This window comes from Aspergillus vadensis (assembly GCF_003184925.1).
Source record: "Aspergillus vadensis CBS 113365 unplaced genomic scaffold BO88scaffold_30, whole genome shotgun sequence".
Lineage (NCBI taxonomy): Eukaryota > Fungi > Ascomycota > Eurotiomycetes > Eurotiales > Aspergillaceae > Aspergillus > Aspergillus vadensis.
The window spans coordinates 160,831-176,969 of NW_020292068.1; the positions used below are offsets into that span (position 1 = coordinate 160,831).

A 16,139-nucleotide genomic window follows, 5' to 3' on the forward strand; every position below is an offset into this window, starting at 1 on the left:
GTCGCCAACTCAGAAGCATCTAAACATGTATTCGTCTACTTTGGTCTCGCTGGCCGCGGCATTGCTTGCCGGCCAGACGCTGGCCATTGAACTGACAGTGTCAAAGAGTGGTGGGAATTCGTCGAGTCCCCTTCTTTATGGGGTCATGTTCGAGGTAAGGACTCTGATTCGCCCTCATCTCATTACTGCAGTCGCTCATATGCTTGAATATAGGATATCAACAACTCTGGTATGCCAGATCAACTGACCCACATGGGAAATGGCACACTAACCAGTGCTAGGTGATGGTGGCATACACGGCCAAGTACTCCGCAACAATGGCTTCCAGGGCGACGACCCGGGCCTCACGGCATATAGCGCGGTAGGCAATGTGACTATATCGCAAGACACGGCCAATCCTCTTAGCAGCGCCATCACTTCCACACTTAAGGTAGCCGTTCCCTCTGGAGCAACTGGCTACGTTGGCTTTGCAAATGAAGGGTATGAGGGTGTTCCCGTTCTCGGGACTGACTACGACAACTACTTTTATATGAAGGGTGACTATTCTGGCACCGTCAATCTCCGACTCGTGGGAAACTCGAGTGGGATCATTTACGCGGATCACAACATCACTGTAGACAGCACCAGCACCAACTTCACCTACTATGAGACTTCTTTCAGCTCGTCCGTGTCTGCAGATGCGCACAATGTGTGGCAGCTACGGTTCGATGCTTCCAAGGTGGCTGGGAGCTCTCTGAACTTTGGCCTGGTGCAGCTGTTTCCTCCTACTTACAACTCACGGTAAGTGTATCCAATCGTTTTATTCTGGCGACAGTCTAATATTGCTCAGGTATAACGGCTTGCGTAATGATGTTGCTAGTTTCCTTGCGGACATCAAGCCGTCTTTCTTGCGGTTCCCTGGAGGCAATAATCTGTAGGTCCCCACGAATCGGGATTGTATTGGCCGCTGGGCTTCGTATTAACTTGGTTTCAGAGAAGGTGCAACCCCTAGTGATCGCTGGAAGTGGAACGAGACCATTGGTCCTGTCGTTGATCGCCCAGGACGCGAAGGTACGGAGACCCGTACCTGTCTTCTAAGGAGACCGCCATTGACTTACATTTTGTGCAGGTGACTGGACCTATCCCAACACGGACGCACTTGGTAAGCTCAGCTCGTGAACTCCGTTCGAAAGTAAAGCCAGACTGACTCAAAGATTAGGTCTCGATGAATACCTTCAATGGTGTGAGGACATGGACATGGAGCCACTCCTTGCTGTATGGAGTGGCCTCTCCCTAGGTGGTGGCATCGTGTCCGGATCAGCCTTGGATCCCTATGTCGACGACATTCTCAATGAGCTCGAGGTATGCCACCCCACAAAATATTCCCAGGGCCTTTCTGACACTAGCAGTACGTCCTCGGCTCCGCAGACACAACCTACGGCGCCTTGCGTGCCAAGAACGGCCGCACCGAGCCCTGGGGCGTCAAGTACCTTGAAGTTGGCAACGAAGACAACCTCAACAGCGGCTGCGGTACCTACGCAAACCGCTTCACTTTGATTTACGATGCTGTTCATGCCGCATACCCTAACCTGACTATTGTCGCCTCCACAACTGATACTTCCTGCCTCCCCTCCACCATCCCTGACGGCGTCATCACCGATATCCACCACTACCTCACACCCGACGAGTTCATCGACCTCTTCGACGAATGGGACAACTGGTCACGCGACTGGCCTATTCTCGTCGGCGAATACGCCAGTACGACCGGCAACGATGGCAGCACTACCTACTGGTCGTACATGCAGGGATCCTGCAGTGAAGCCGTCTACATGATCGGCATGGAACGCAACAGCGACATTGTCAAGATGGCTAGTTTTGCACCCTTGTTGGAGCATTTCGATATGGCCGAATGGTCGGTAAGTGCTTAAAATTTCCATCACTTACAGCTCCCAGTAATTTATCCAGAAATATTGACTCCGCAACAGCCCGATCTCTTCGGTCTGGATTCCAGTCCAGACTCCATAACCGGTTCCACATCGTACTATGTCCAGAAGATGTTCTCGACAAACCGTGGCTCCACAGTCCTTCCCGTCAACACGACCGCCGACTTTGATCCGCTTTACTGGGTCGCATCCGTGTCTGACGAGGGCACGTACTACGTCAAACTGGCGAACTACGGGTCGTCTTCACAGAATGTAACTATAAACATCGAGGGTACGACGTCCGGTCAGCTCCAGCTGCTCTCCGGTGGAGAGACAGTGAGCAATTATCCTCATGATGTGTCGATTACGACGCAGACCTCTACTGTGTCTGGCAGCGGAAGCTTCACTGTTGATATGCCGGCGTGGGCAGTTGCGGTGTTGGCTGTATCTTAAAGGTTTTGGCGGTTCTCGTTGATATCGATAGGCTAAATCATTGATTTTATACATGTTGATTGTTCTTCACTTAATCTAACTTAGTCTCTCCGAATAATATAAACTATATAAAAAGACAGGTAGATAAATTAGACAGTTGTCTTTAATAGGGAAAAAAATAGATTCTCGCTAAACACATGCGATGCGCTCAAATCCCAAATCCCAGCGAAATGTTTCAAAATATAAAGGAACTAAATTGAACTCAAACCCGCTCACTGTCTGACGCTGTATGCAAGTTAGATGTATTACTTCCTGGACTCGTCATATGCAATATTCGGAGCTGTCCCTGACTTCTGCCGCGACTGCGGCTGCTGCAAATGTAAGATAGGGCATGCACTGAGAAGTTTTAGAAACAGGCAAGAACAAAGGGTATAACGACTGCGAAGGTGATTACAGCGGATGCTATGATTCGGGTTGTTTGTATGCTTGGCATATCTGCATTCAATGTTGGATTTTCTTAGCGAACAAAAATTGACTGCGATGATAGACAGCTAATAGATTAGGCCTGTGGTGATGTATTGGTTTGTAGATATGGCTTGCGCTCTGTGTACGTTCTTTCGATCGAACTTCTGAAGAGAAGGTCCTTCCTTCATACACTTCATTTCATGTCACTTCGACCGTTGTCACCTGGACGTAATTCACATATGAAAACAAATCTAGGTGAGCACTGGACTCGCGCACTGCATATATCGGGAGCATCGGGACAAATTTGTTGGGGCTCAGTATCCACTCGATCCTCAAGGTTTGCTCCGAGGGTTTCCACAGCTTCGGCTTCACATCCGAGATAAGCCTTACCCCTCCTCTTATGGAGCGTCGGGTCCGCGTCGAGCTGCGCGGATCAGATAACTTCGCTCGTAAATGAAACGCATACACATGGAAAAGGTTGAAGCCGTGTTTGATGTCTCGGGATGATCGGCAGTGTAGATCAAACAGGTACTGAGAGTGGTATGTTTTAGGTTGGGTTGATGTTAAGTATCCTGTTCAGTGTGGAGGTAGCGGACCCGTTGCCTACTTAGTTTGGTGAATTTAAGGATATAGTTTAGGCGTGCTTAGGGTGGCATAGGCTATCCTCTACAGTGTATTCATGGTATATTGTAGACTCACCTTCCTCAAGATAGGCATACCAATGATAGGCGGTATTTAAGAAAGTGTGATTTGTTAGAATAACCGAGGATCGAAATCGAGAATGTATTTCCGCACGATTGGAAGGTGTAGCTTGAACGAAACAGGCAAGTGACGTATCAGGTCACGTCCTGCAGTCAACCCCTCACAATACTATTGTTTTGGTAAGAGTAGGAAAGACTTACTAAAAAGGTCCAGGCAATTGAAGATTTGCCAATCATTGGATATAATGGCGCTCGGGAAGATCGGTACTCACCCGAGGGGTTCTTTGACCCGAGGATCCGTGCCCGAGCGGGGATAACATATGGAGTAGCCATATTCTATATACTTGAATCAGTGTACCCAGTGGATGAAGGATAAATTCAATTTCTCAGATATACACAAAGAGATACTCAGGAAATTTATATTCGCGTCGACTCTTCCTGCATTTTCATCTTCTGCCTGTGCATTATACCCAAGACCTTTAGTCCTCCTACACATAAACGAACGACCTCGAAAATGGCCCCCGCATTCGCGTCGAGCTTAATAGACCCCAGCCTCTTTGTCGAAAAGTCATACATTGACGGCCAGTGGGTAGTATCAAAATCAAACAAGACTTTCAACGTTTACAACCCCGCAACTGACGAAATCATCGGAACTTGTCCTGAATCAAACACAGACGATGTCAACGCAGCCATCACAGCCGCTGCCAAAGCGTTCCCTTCATGGCGGTCGCAATCAGGCCGCCAGCGCGGGCGCATTCTGCGTCGCTTGTTTGATTTGATTGTCGAGAATAAGGAGGATATTGGCAGAGTCATCACAGCAGAAAACGGCAAGGCAAAGGGTGATGCAGAAGGAGAGGCACTTTTCTCCGCTGGGTTCTTCGAATGGTTCTCCGAGGAAGCCCCCCGAATTTATGGCGATATCATTCCTCACAGCAACCCATCAAGCCGTACACAGGTTCTTAAGGAGCCAGTCGGTGTATGTGGCTTGATTACCCCTTGGAACTTTCCCATGGCTATGGGAGCGCGCAAGGTTGCTGCTGCGCTGGCCGCAGGATGCACGGTTGTATTGAAGTCGGATGGCCTGACACCCTTTTCGTCCAATGTCTTGGCTGTACTTGCAGAGCGCGCGGGCGTTCCTAAAGGTGTTTTGAACGTTGTCACAGCTCTAGAGAACACTCCCACTTTGGGCCTGACGCTCTGCCAGTCGGATATTGTCAAGAAGATCTCCTTCACTGGATCCACGCGCGTTGGCAAGCTCCTCATGCAGCAGTCGAGCAGCACCCTTAAGAAGCTCAGTCTTGAACTTGGTGGGAATGCTCCTTTCATTATCTTTGACGACGCCGACATTGAGACCGCTGTTACGAGCGCCATGATCAGCAAGTTCAAGGTCACTGGCCAAACCTGCGTGTGTGCGAACCGATTCTTTGTCCAGGAGGGTATCTATGATCGTTTCAGCCAGAGACTCGTCGAGGAGGTGAGAAAGTGTCAGATTGGCAATGGCCAAAATGCTGCCGTAACACACGGCCCCTTAACCAACGGCGTGGCCAAGACCCAGGAACACATCAAGGATGCAATTAGCAAGGGTGCAAATGTACTCCTCGGTGGCAACACTTTATCTTCTGTCGGCAAGAACTTCCACGAGCTCACCATTCTCGGAAATGTGGATGACACTATGCATGTGGCCACGGAGGAGACTTTTGGACCGGTTGCGGCGCTCGCCAAGTTTTCCACAGAGGAGGAAGTTGTTCGCCGCGCGAATAACTGCGAGGTTGGTCTGGCATCGTATCTGATCACTAGTGACCTGGGCAAGGCACACCGTGTGTCTGAGCAACTGGAGTTTGGTATGGTGGCTATCAACACGGGTGTTATTTCTGATTGGGCTGCCCCGTAAGTTATTCTCATCCTGATCCTGATGATGATTCCGCTGACTTGTAGAAGGTTCGGCGGCGTTAAGCACTCCGGTATGGGCCGTGAGGGCAGCAAGTACGGCATTGACGATTATGTCAACATCAAGATGGTTGTGACTGGTGGTATCAACACTGTGCGCTCGGCAAATCTGTGAAAGGCCATAAATGATGGCTCCCAGAAGTGATGGGTTGAAAGGGCGAGTTGATAGCTTCACATAGACATCATGAATGCAGCAAATAATAGATAAATAAATTGACAGAGTGCTGAGCAATTCGATGTCGATGAAGAAATCATGCTCAGTTGCTGCACTGTAAGACAGGGAGAGTCTCACTTGGGAATAGTCTAAATAGTGTCTCCATTCTTGGGTTTTGTCTTGCAAATTCTTAGGTGTAGTTATCACTTCTCCGTGTTTATCACTTAAACTGATTTTGCTCAGCAAGTAGATTTACATCTTCGCTGGCCTTCGGAATCCGAAGATACTCTGCGGCCCATTTCAGAAACCTTATCCCTCGATGCAAGACCTCGAAACGCTGGGACCCCCGGATCAGAGCTGGCTTCCGCTACAGTTGGGCTTTTGGAGCTCCGAGGCGCTGACACTCGCCCAGCTCGAGGAGATTGCGCATTCCGCTTCTCTTCAGCCGGCGCCGGATCGAAAGACCACAAGGACCCCGGATATAACAGGGTATCACTTCCATCAACATACATTTGTGGAAACATGACAAACCATGGAGCTCCTGGTAGTAGTCGTTGCTGCCCCACCGCAGTACTACTCGATTGCCCCCGAACCTTATTCCACGCCGCGCAGTTGTTGTGCCAATCGGAAGACGCCAAAACCCAATCTGATCCCTCCTTCATCTGGTTCCATAATTTGGCAGCCAGTTCCAGATAGGTAATTAACTCTTCCTTGAACACACTACTACCCTCAGGGCTCAACCTCTCTTCTAGCTCGTGGAGGAGCTCAGAGGTAACTAATTTTATAACCTCTCTTTGTTGTTCTTCCTCTTCTTCATGGAAGGTTTTGAAGAGAAGGGAGCGAAGTATTGCCTTCTGGCGAGGTTCGTTCCCGGATCTCTGAATTTCATCGCCCATGCACTTGAGCCCTTTCGGTGATGCAATACACATAGGCTTGAAAACATCCCTAGCAAGTCGATCCGCAATGAGTAACTGGGCTAGGCGGGCACATGGAACAGTATGATTCTCAGCGTAGCTAAACAACATCGGTTGGGAAGTACGAGGAAAATGGTGTTGTCCCTGCCTCTATGTCAGAGAAATATTTCTCTCCCTCAGTAACTCATGCCAGCTCTGCGGCTTACCTGATCGAACGGCCGCAAAGGGCCCTTGAAGAAGCGTTCAGTCAGCTTATAGAGCTTGTCATCGAGATCTTTGAAACGTTTGGAGAAACTGCTGGCGAGTGAGCATTTCAACCCCAGGTTTGAGTCTGATGTCTCTCACGAGTCTTTTTCAAAATGTATGACGTTGATATCTTCACGAAGGTCATTTAGTGTCTTCTCAGTCCGTCGTAGACGCAAATCTAGGCCGGTATTATTCTCCTTCTCACACTGAAGTTCCTCTTCTAATTTGCGTAACTTTCTCTTGTACTTTTCCAACTGTTCCTTCCATTCCCGGTCTTTCTTTTGCGAAATCAATTCAGCCTTGGTGCGTTCTTCTTTTACTTGAGCTTCCAATTTATCCTCTCTCTCCTTCCACTCCAGAAAGCGCTGCTCAAACGACTTTGTCAATCCTTGATTCGTTATATCAGCTCCATTCCGCTCTTCCTGGGCCTTTTCGACCTTTGCATTGGCTTCCTCCAATTGCTGATTGAGCTCTTTGACCTGCCTCTTCAAGTTCTCAACCGTGTCAAGGTGTTCAAGGTGCTGAAGTACAGCTGCTGCTGATGCCTTGAGGTCTTTAATAGCACTTAATACGGGCTTATCGACCTTGTCAGATTTATCCGCTTTTTCGGATTTATCTTTCGATCGCGAGTTCTGGCTGCCCGGGGCCATTATGAGAACGAGGAAAACAGGAATAAGCGAGACAACACACAAGTAACATATGAGGAAGACTAGGGAATTGAGTTTCATTTTGCTTCGGAACAAAAGCCGTTATGAGTATTGGGCGGGGATATACACCGCTTATTGAGACATGATCAACATGTGCAGGCAAGGGGCAGGTGGGTGGTTGAACAGGAATGTCGCCGTGTGGTTTACTGCAATCAATTGTCTCAGAATATAATTAATACTACGTATTAGCTTCCCCTCTTTCCTGGTAAAGATAGAATTGAGCACCAGTAAACGTACAGCTTTTGATATGCTGCAAGGAACAGAGGCGTGAGACACATGCCTATCATTCGATGTTTCTGATTTCTGGTGCCTACCCCAGCTAATATGGGTTGATAAAAGGGCAAGATTCACAAGTTACAGTATACGACAAGGGTCCCGTGCGATACCCTACACAAACAGAAGGCAAGAACCCATCAAGTATACATTCGGATGCAATTTTATCCCGACTTCTTGTTGGAAATTAGACTTCAATCAGAAGCTTTGATAACGCTGTAGCTGCTTTTTTTGGTGTCATGGACTTATTATAACACCAACAGAATTATTATTTGAGAATTTCCACCTCACCAATATTTATTCCAGATATAATGATAAGAGAACCTGTTTAGGATGGAGGTCGACGCGCCAGACCTCATGTGCGATCAATGTCGTTTGAAGTGGAATGTGTGGTATACATTACTATAATGTCCACCGCCAACGAATGTCACACTTACCCGTTCTTACTGTCCATTCAAGTTCGCACTTCTCCCTTGGCGGAATAATATATGAATAACGCAACCTCGCCAAATCACGACAGACTAGACATCGTCCGTATCAAGAATTCTTCTAGACAAGTCATACCTCTTGGTCATGTGTTTGAGCGTGAGTGCTCTGATTGGAACGGCATCTATTGGCAGTTAGTGGAGCAAACTGAGCGATATGACTTTTGGACATGGCCTTGACCAGCAAGGGTAATAATGATTGGACTACAGAGGTAGACATATCTCCTCACATCACAACTCAATGACGCTGCGATTAACCCCACTTGTGATATGAACGTGACCAATGCACGTGCGATGGGTGGAGCATAACCTGTGTTCGCTCAATCTGTAGAACGTCGGAGCTACCAGCAGGCTTAGAGACGCAAACAAAGGCCTAGAGTATGCATATAAACACATGTATATAATGGTGTGCTGGAAACGAATTGTAAGCGCGTGGAATTGTCAGGTTGGTTGTGCTAATACTTTAACGGATTACCAGCCGGAACATCATGATATATCAAACAAGCTAATATTGAAGGAGATGTTATAGAAGAATATTATGATAGAAAAGAGCAAAAGTTCCAGACCACAAGGCTCGCCGGGATTCTATGCCACTGTAACAGTAGAGCCACGATTTTTGCAGACGATGAGCTTGGGCGAGCCGCGAATTCTGAGATATTAGCCTGATGAAAATCAACGTGCCATGCCAAATGCATCTCGTTGATCAGTAACAGCCAGTTTCATTGCATCGCCAGGTGACAGCCGCTCCAACTACCCATGTTGAGAAGCACCTTTTAATGTGACTGTGCCGTTCACAGTCAGAGTATATTACGTAATCAATAATAAGTGAGGTTGCATGCACACTATTGTACCCGAGGCAATAATTGTTATATAGTTAACTTTGAGTTCCTCAATCTTGTCACATCATTGCTTTTTTACGAAAAGAACTATTGAATGTGATCGTGATTCTGCCTGAAAAGTATGTCTTGTGATAATCCATTTAAGTCCGTTCCTGAATGTATACTGACTATATAAACGGAGTCTTTAGAGCCCTCTATAGCTTATTATACACTTATTCCATTTCTTTCTTCATAATTTTACTCAAAAATATCGCTATATATGACAGTATGAAGGCTTTCATTGTAGCAGTTACCTCCTTTATGGCAATTATAGGGCTTGTTGCGGCAATCCCTGCGCCACAAGGTATGCAACCCTTGAAGTTTCTGTTTACAAGCTAAACTGATCCCATATGTAAAAGGACTTGCCGGAGACATCGGAAAAGCTACGGGACTTGGGGTTTTAGTTTCTCCAGCTCTAATTGGTGCTAAAGGTGGTACATCTATATAAGGCTGCAGGTATGTGTACTATAACAGGGAGAATGTTTCACTGCACTCTCAGCAAACAGCAGATAATCGGAGTCATGCAGCAGGTACAGCGTCGAATACTAACAATGGGTAAAGTCAAGATACCGCTGCTCCTCAACATACTGCGTAATGATCGGCAGACAGCAGTAAGTACTCTTGAGAGAGTTTACCTTATACCGCGTCATGCTAAGCTCATCAAAGTCTACACTACAGGAGACAGCAGAATCTGATCGGAGAAAGGAGATGGCTGGAAGGTGCGAATGTTTGGCTAAACCTGCCTCGCACCAGATAAGGAAGGCTTCTACCTATGTTGTTTCAACAGAGCCTATGGCAGATCTCTATTAGGACAGAGCTCCGTGCACCCTTTAGTAACAATGAAACATGTTTAGGGGTTATTTCCACTGAAATTTACGAGCTTCTACTACGTAGCCTACAGACCTGAATTATAGAACAGACTTGATACTTCATCTATATTGCGAATCTACCCCATTCATACAACATAGACCGGGAAACCGAAGGTGGGTTTTCCGACTTAAGAACTGCCGTCGGCCTAGATTCAAATGTCGACCTCAGCTGAGCTTAACAAGCACCTTCCAGGGCCCAACAGATAACGTAAGACACACAGCACTGACGATTCTATAGCAGCATATATCAGCGCACATCATTCCCCTACTTGTAAGGCCCGCAGTAATACGTGACAATGAGGTATGTAATAACGGCGTATACCGGAATTATAGAAGGTTGTGTAGCCATAGCCAAAATTATGAAACGGTAAATGCACTATCATTGTGAATTTAATTTTTTGTATGGATAAAAAGACACGGTCAAAGTAAGCTTAATACGAGTAGAAGCAACAGCCCCTAGGAGGATCCCGCTGAAGTGGTTCTGCTTCCAAAGGCAAGCTTATAAAGGCTGCGCGTACCAAGCCTGATGCTCCAGAGCTCTAGTATTTGGCTAAATAGTGTAGTTGGGAGGCAGGGGCTCCATCTCTACATGCACCTAAGGCCATACTAAATGAACTCCCAGTGTATTAATGAATCCCTTCAGCAGTACTTATAGGTTTCAATGGCGAGGATGCTACACTGGTACTCTATAGTCACGATCTTGAATGACTTCTAATACCATAGTGACTTTTACATAAATGGGAAACTAAATATTCTTTGAAATTTGTTATAAGATAATTGCTTTACCGCGTGGTGACTTTGTCTTCTGGACTGCGGATAATACTCAGTCGCTTTCAGAAGTTCTGTTGGTCAGTAATATATTAAAGCAGCTCATTCCAGATCAAGGGAGTTCTTCTTTTGTTGAATTTTGTAGACCCAATTATCTATGACGTGCAATAAACAATCTCGACAATATAAATCGGGTTTTGCTCAAGCTTCCTCCACGAATAGGGGGCATGATGCATTCTCACATTCTATTCACAGGCTTGCTTCTTGGTGCCATTGTATCGGCAGTGCCGATCGAGGGCGATTATGAGGTTCAGTGACCTCATTTTCTGAACGCAATATACTGGGGACAAAATGGGGGAAACGCTTTCCAAGACAATGATGTGTCCACGTACTGTGTACCAGAAGCTGGCATCGACCTATTAGTGTTAGCTTTTTATGAGTATGGCAATGGGAATATGTTTCCATCGGGTACAATTGGTCAGTCGTGCTCGTTACTACCGAGCGGCGACTCTTTTCAGTGCGAAGATTTGGGTGCTGCAATCAAGAAATGCCAAATGAATGGAGTCACAGTACTTCTCTCGCTTGGTGGTGCAACAGGAGCATATTATCTCTCATCACAGCAGGAGGCTGAAATGATTGGTCAGCACCTCTGGGACGCATATGGACATACGAAAAGTGATGTTGTACATCGACCTTCTGGAACAACTTTGGTCAATGGCTGGGACTTCGATATTGAGACATCTGGCGGTATTGAATGTTACCAATATCTCATCAATAACCTGCAATCTAATTTCAACTCCGTTCATTCAAATAGGTACTATATCACTGGGGCACCACAAAGCCTTATCCCTGAACCGAATATGCAACAAATTATCGCAAATAGTCAATTCGAATATCTTTGGGTGCAGCTTTACACAATCCTAGCTGTTCAGTTGCTAGTTACCCTCAGTTAGGTGGCGTTATGTTACGGTCTGCTGGATTCTCACATATTAACGTAAACCACGGCTAAAACTATGCTCAGCAAGCCCGCAAAACTTTCCACCAGGGATCACCATGCTAGATGCTAGTGTGTCCTGATTAGAGAGGTTATGGAACTTGATGGAAGAGCCATTGCGAGAAAAAGCTTTAGCTAACTAGGAAATTTACTACTAGTTGCCCAATGAGGAGCCTGTCTGATTCATGAGTGGACCCTAACCACACTGTATATTGTGGGCCAACTGACTCACGAATGCCGTCATATCCGGTTGAATGATTCGTGCAATTATCCCCACCACTCAAATTCGCCTTTTTCAGCAATGGTTTCTGACCAATTCAATACATTCCAGTGAGATAAAAGGTTTTATTTTTCTACGCAATTCGGCTCCCACCTAACCCACCCTCTTGTACACGAGTGTGTGTGGAGGTCAATTCGGTATTGGATTTGTAACCATTGCTAATGCAAGAATTCCTCTCCGTCTTATAAGCAAACTGGACTGCTTATTTCTGAATTCTGCCAAATTAACCCACAATGGCACCCCAAACCTCTTCGACTTGGATTCTGCCCAGCCAAAATGGCATCGAAAGTCTTCAATTACTAGAAGAAACCCCCGTCCCTGAAATTGGGGACAATCAAGTATTGGTCAAGGTCCATGCAGCCTCTCTTAATTATCGCGACATAGTAATTGCCAGGGTACGTGATATCATTATCCAGACTACATGCCAAATCCCGAGAGCCTCTTTCGCGTCTCTGAGACCACCTGCTGATGAGTACAGGGTGAACCCAAACTATCTCATTTCCGACCCGGCGTCATCCCCGGCTCTGATGGCGCCGGAATTGTCGAGGCCGTCGGTTCCAACGTCAGTGGTTTCCGACTAGGTGATCGGGTCTGTACGCATCTCACATCCGGTCTGCCTTCCGATAAGGCGGCGTCTTGGAATGATGTCTGCGAATTTGGACTGGGTCACAATTACAATGGCACGCTTAGTTCATATGCAGTTTTTCATGAATCGTCTCTTGTTCATATGCCTGCGAACTTGGACTTTTTACAGGCCAGCACGTTGACTTGTTCGGGGTTGACTGCCTGGAACGCTCTTTTTGGAGTTGAGGGACTGAAGCCTAAGAAGGGAGACTGGGTTCTTGTTCAGGGGACTGGAGGTGTTTCGATTGCAGCATTGCAGGTGAGTCTAGCTTTGCTTCAGGATGCATTACTTGGAACGAACGTTTTTAATGAATGTGATATTTGGTAGTTTGCCTTGGCTGCAGGGGCTACGATTATTGCAACAACAAGCTCCACTGTCAAAGCCAAGCGACTCAAATCCCTCGGTGCTCATCATGTCCTGAATTACCGCGAGGATTCTAAATGGGGAGAGACAGCTAAAAGTCTCACTCCGAATAGCCAGGGAGTCAACATTGTCGTTGATGTGGGTGGTTTATCGACTCTGCCGCAATCAGTTAAAGCCATTCGCGCTGGCGGTCTCATTGCTCTGGCTGGGTTACTTGGTGGTGCACCCGAGAATACTTCCGTTCCTACGTTGATGGATTGTCTGGTCAATACTTATATTGTCCGAGGATTAATGCTTGGCACTCGTGATCAGTATCGCGAGATGAATCAGTTCATCGAGGAGAAAGACATCAAGCCCGTTTTGGATGATCAGGTCTTTGATTGTAGACAGACCAAGGAGGCATATCAGTATTTACAGCAACAGCGTCATTTTTCAAAGGTTTGCATTCGATTTTAGAGGGGGGAAGCAGGCCCTGTATACTATGCTGATTTGGATATGTTGGTTGCGGATTTGAGAAAAGTTCGCTTTGTATTCATAAGATTTCTTTAGTGACATTCTTGTGCTATCTCGTTCAATGTTCTCATCATTATTTACTAGTAGATTTGGGATGTTCTTCGACTCTACAGCTTCAGCTGACTCCGATCCTGTGGCCCTGAGCAGCAAGAGGGTTCGGGATGCTGGGTGGATCTGTCGAAGGGCTGGCAGAACTGCGGAACGTCAAGTGCTGGGTTCTTCGTGAAGAAACCATCGGGTTTAAGGATGACGCTGAAACGTTCCATCGGCATAACCGGGAAATCCTCAATGCGAGGGTTGTGGGTAAGACCGTATGCCATTGAGATGGTCAGTAAAGATGACATACACTGGGAAGAGTATAACCTACTGTGCCAAAGAACCGAATCCTCATCCTCCACAGTATCATTTCGAGCAACCCACTTCTCCCCGCCTTGTGGTTCGGTAGTTATAATGATTCTTATATAATTGTGTAGCACAAGGACTAATTTTATAACTTATTACGTTAAATTTCTCAGTAAATAATTGAAACAAGAGATAATAAAGTAAAAGAATATAATGAAAGGATACTTATATTAGTTACCTAAAACACACAGCAGAGCAAGTGTGAAATAATGCTTTATATAACAGCCTGAGTGCCAAGTACATGACCTACATAGATGGTTGCCTCAACATCCAACCGTGATGAATATTGAAGTGTAAGGATCAGCTATCCTGACACAGGTCAATGGACCGTTGCTCAAAATCATACTACCAAAGTACGTCCCATATTTAAGTTACATGCTATTTTTTAGCCATGTGGAACCTCTGCGGCTGTACGAACACGAACGGGGACCTCAAAAGTCTATGCGGGAACGAGCAAGCCCCATGATTCGATGAAACCGGTTAAGCTCTGCAGATCCGTTAGAACCACTTCGTCCATGGACAAAATAGGCGAAATTGCCGCCCGACGTTCCATTCCTTCTTTTTCTACATGGAGAATAACGGCTTTACATTGTTGGCTCTTCAAACTTTACTGGAAACAAGAGACTGCCCTGAAACGCCATCACATCGAAAGAAGCCCGGGAGCCCTCGCAAGTGTTAATTTTCCCTGACAAGTGTGCGGTGCGATGGTGCCAGTGTGGAAATACCGACAAAATGATGCAAATAGAAGTGTCTTGCCTACTTCGTTGTTTCATTTTGGATTACATGTATGCAAGTCGCAAGCGCCGGTATGAAGGCGTATCTCCTGGGCTCGGAGATGATGGTGTATTTCGATCAGTATGTTTTAGATGAAATTAAACAACTTATAGCTTTTGAAAAGGGCTCGATACCGTATGAGGAAGCAAGTATGCGCGTATCCTTTGAATACAAGACAAGGTAATCTATTATAATCTATTAAATAGTACAAATACAAAGCGGCTGGAAAAGCAATCAATCTAAGGCTGTCGGCAGGCCTCTTGGCTAGAGAATCATGCATCCTGAGTGTTGTATCTTCAGTGAATACAATCTCAACCCATAACATCAATCCTCCTTGTAGACAGAGCCTCCAAAAAAGCTTCGGTGATATGATATTGGTTAGGCTTGTTTAGGGCTTGTTTTGTTGTTGAAGCTGGTCAGGGCAGTATGGGTAGCGTAGAATTCACCCTTAGGGTTGTAGTACTCGTCGAACATCAATGGCTTTGCGCCCTTGATCCAGGTGTAGGCGTGCTTATCGGTGAATCCCCAGAAGGTAATGTCGGTGACTCCAGCGTCGAGGGCCTCAGTGAGGACGGCGTTGTAGATATCAGTTTCGAGGGTAGTGTTCAGGGTATGGACATCCATCTCAGAGATGGATACCTCCAATCCAAGAGAATTGTAGGATTTGATGATATCCGTGATCACACCAGGGATCGGAGCTACATCGGTAACGTGCATCTGTAATGCGATTCCGTCGATCGGGACCTTGTCCGATACAAGACCGGAGACTAGATCGTAGAGCTCTTGACGCTTACCGGGAAGCGACTCGACCAGATTCTCGCTGAGAAACAACTTGGCGTCTGGGCCCGCTGCCCTAGCGATATGAAAGGCGTCTGCAATGTATCCAGGTCCAAGCACCTTGTAGAAGTCATTGGTCTGTAGGCCGCCACCCATTGACTTGAGAGTCTCGGTGACAACGTCCCACCGATCCATCTTGCCGGCGTATCGGTGCATGATCGCTTCGAAGTGAGTGACCATGGCGGCACGGAACTGTTTGGGATCGGTGATGTTGAGCAGGTAATCGGGATTGCAGCAGCTCGAGATGAGCCCGTGGCCCTTAACTACCATGCTGTGCTTCTCCGCGAAGCTGACAAGGCGGTCGGTCGCGTTCCAATTGTAGTGGCCTGGGGTCGGGTGTATGAATGTCCACTTCAACTCATTCTCGGGAGCGAGGCTTTGAAACTGATCGGCAAGGACTGTCGCAAACAACGAATCATTGAGATAATTCGGATTGATAGCCCCGGACCCAATAAGGACACCCTTGCTTTCTGCTACCTTTTTCAATGGGCTGGTGTTGGTCTTGGTGAAGGCATTTGCTCCTTCGCTCGCGGCGAGCAATGCAGTAATGAGGGTGGCAGCACCAAAAGTCTTCATAGTTCTGAACGAATATATGCTCTCTTTTTTTCTTT

The 16,139-nt window shown here is 46.7% G+C and overlaps 7 protein-coding genes across 7 annotated transcripts; 5 read left to right on the forward strand and 2 right to left on the reverse strand.

Moving 5' to 3' along the window:
* Positions 1-25: 25 nt before the first annotated feature.
* On the forward strand, positions 26-2,354 carry BO88DRAFT_350943 (glycoside hydrolase; the record flags this gene model as incomplete). Its single annotated transcript, XM_025703519.1, has 9 exons — positions 26-154; positions 214-229; positions 282-780; positions 830-913; positions 974-1,050; positions 1,109-1,141; positions 1,199-1,341; positions 1,386-1,895; positions 1,965-2,354. 9 exons carry the CDS (start codon positions 26-28, stop codon positions 2,352-2,354), a joined length of 1,881 nt encoding a protein of 626 aa, XP_025558264.1.
* A 1,522-nt stretch (positions 2,355-3,876) lies between these two features.
* BO88DRAFT_374378 (NAD-dependent succinate-semialdehyde dehydrogenase) lies at positions 3,877-5,698 on the forward strand. Its single transcript, XM_025704299.1, has 2 exons — positions 3,877-5,386; positions 5,438-5,698. The coding sequence occupies exons 1-2, from the start codon at positions 4,014-4,016 to the stop codon at positions 5,559-5,561; spliced, it is 1,497 nt and encodes a 498-aa protein (XP_025558265.1). The 5' UTR covers positions 3,877-4,013; the 3' UTR covers positions 5,562-5,698.
* A 141-nt stretch (positions 5,699-5,839) lies between these two features.
* On the reverse strand, positions 5,840-7,488 carry BO88DRAFT_474195 (uncharacterized protein; the record flags this gene model as incomplete). Its single annotated transcript, XM_025711799.1, has 3 exons — positions 5,840-6,658; positions 6,721-6,808; positions 6,860-7,488. The coding sequence occupies 3 exons, from the start codon at positions 7,486-7,488 to the stop codon at positions 5,840-5,842; spliced, it is 1,536 nt and encodes a 511-aa protein (XP_025558266.1).
* Positions 7,489-9,155: 1,667 nt separating this feature from the next.
* BO88DRAFT_408415 (uncharacterized protein) lies at positions 9,156-9,939 on the forward strand. Its single transcript, XM_025707709.1, has 5 exons — positions 9,156-9,183; positions 9,253-9,407; positions 9,463-9,559; positions 9,665-9,714; positions 9,770-9,939. The coding sequence occupies exons 2-3, from the start codon at positions 9,332-9,334 to the stop codon at positions 9,549-9,551; spliced, it is 165 nt and encodes a 54-aa protein (XP_025558267.1). The 5' UTR covers positions 9,156-9,183; positions 9,253-9,331; the 3' UTR covers positions 9,552-9,559; positions 9,665-9,714; positions 9,770-9,939.
* A 1,130-nt stretch (positions 9,940-11,069) lies between these two features.
* Positions 11,070-11,693, forward strand: BO88DRAFT_350941 (glycoside hydrolase; the record flags this gene model as incomplete). Its single annotated transcript, XM_025703518.1, has 1 exon — positions 11,070-11,693. A coding segment is annotated over one exon (624 nt), but the record flags the coding sequence as incomplete, so codon positions are not given.
* Positions 11,694-12,246: 553 nt separating this feature from the next.
* BO88DRAFT_491419 (zinc-dependent alcohol dehydrogenase family protein) lies at positions 12,247-13,458 on the forward strand (the record flags this gene model as incomplete). Its single annotated transcript, XM_025712856.1, has 3 exons — positions 12,247-12,409; positions 12,493-12,897; positions 12,967-13,458. Coding segments are annotated over 3 exons (1,060 nt in total), but the record flags the coding sequence as incomplete, so codon positions are not given.
* A 1,611-nt stretch (positions 13,459-15,069) lies between these two features.
* On the reverse strand, positions 15,070-16,104 carry BO88DRAFT_350931 (endo-1,4-beta-xylanase; the record flags this gene model as incomplete). The annotated part of the gene is made up of 1 exon (XM_025703516.1): positions 15,070-16,104. One exon carries the CDS (start codon positions 16,102-16,104, stop codon positions 15,070-15,072), a length of 1,035 nt encoding a protein of 344 aa, XP_025558270.1.
* Positions 16,105-16,139: the final 35 nt, after the last annotated feature.

Excerpts from the sequence above, each read along its gene's own strand:
- BO88DRAFT_374378 (XM_025704299.1), top strand. The coding sequence starts at position 4,014 with ATGGCCCCCGCATTCGCGTCGAGCTTAATAGACCCCAGCCTCTTTGTC. Across the intron at positions 5,387-5,437 it reads ATTTCTGATTGGGCTGCCCC|GTTCGGCGGCGTTAAGCACT; the intron begins GTAAGTTATTCT and ends GACTTGTAGAAG.
- BO88DRAFT_408415 (XM_025707709.1), top strand. The coding sequence starts at position 9,332 with ATGAAGGCTTTCATTGTAGCAGTTACCTCCTTTATGGCAATTATAGGG. Across the intron at positions 9,408-9,462 it reads GGCAATCCCTGCGCCACAAG|GACTTGCCGGAGACATCGGA; the intron begins GTATGCAACCCT and ends CATATGTAAAAG.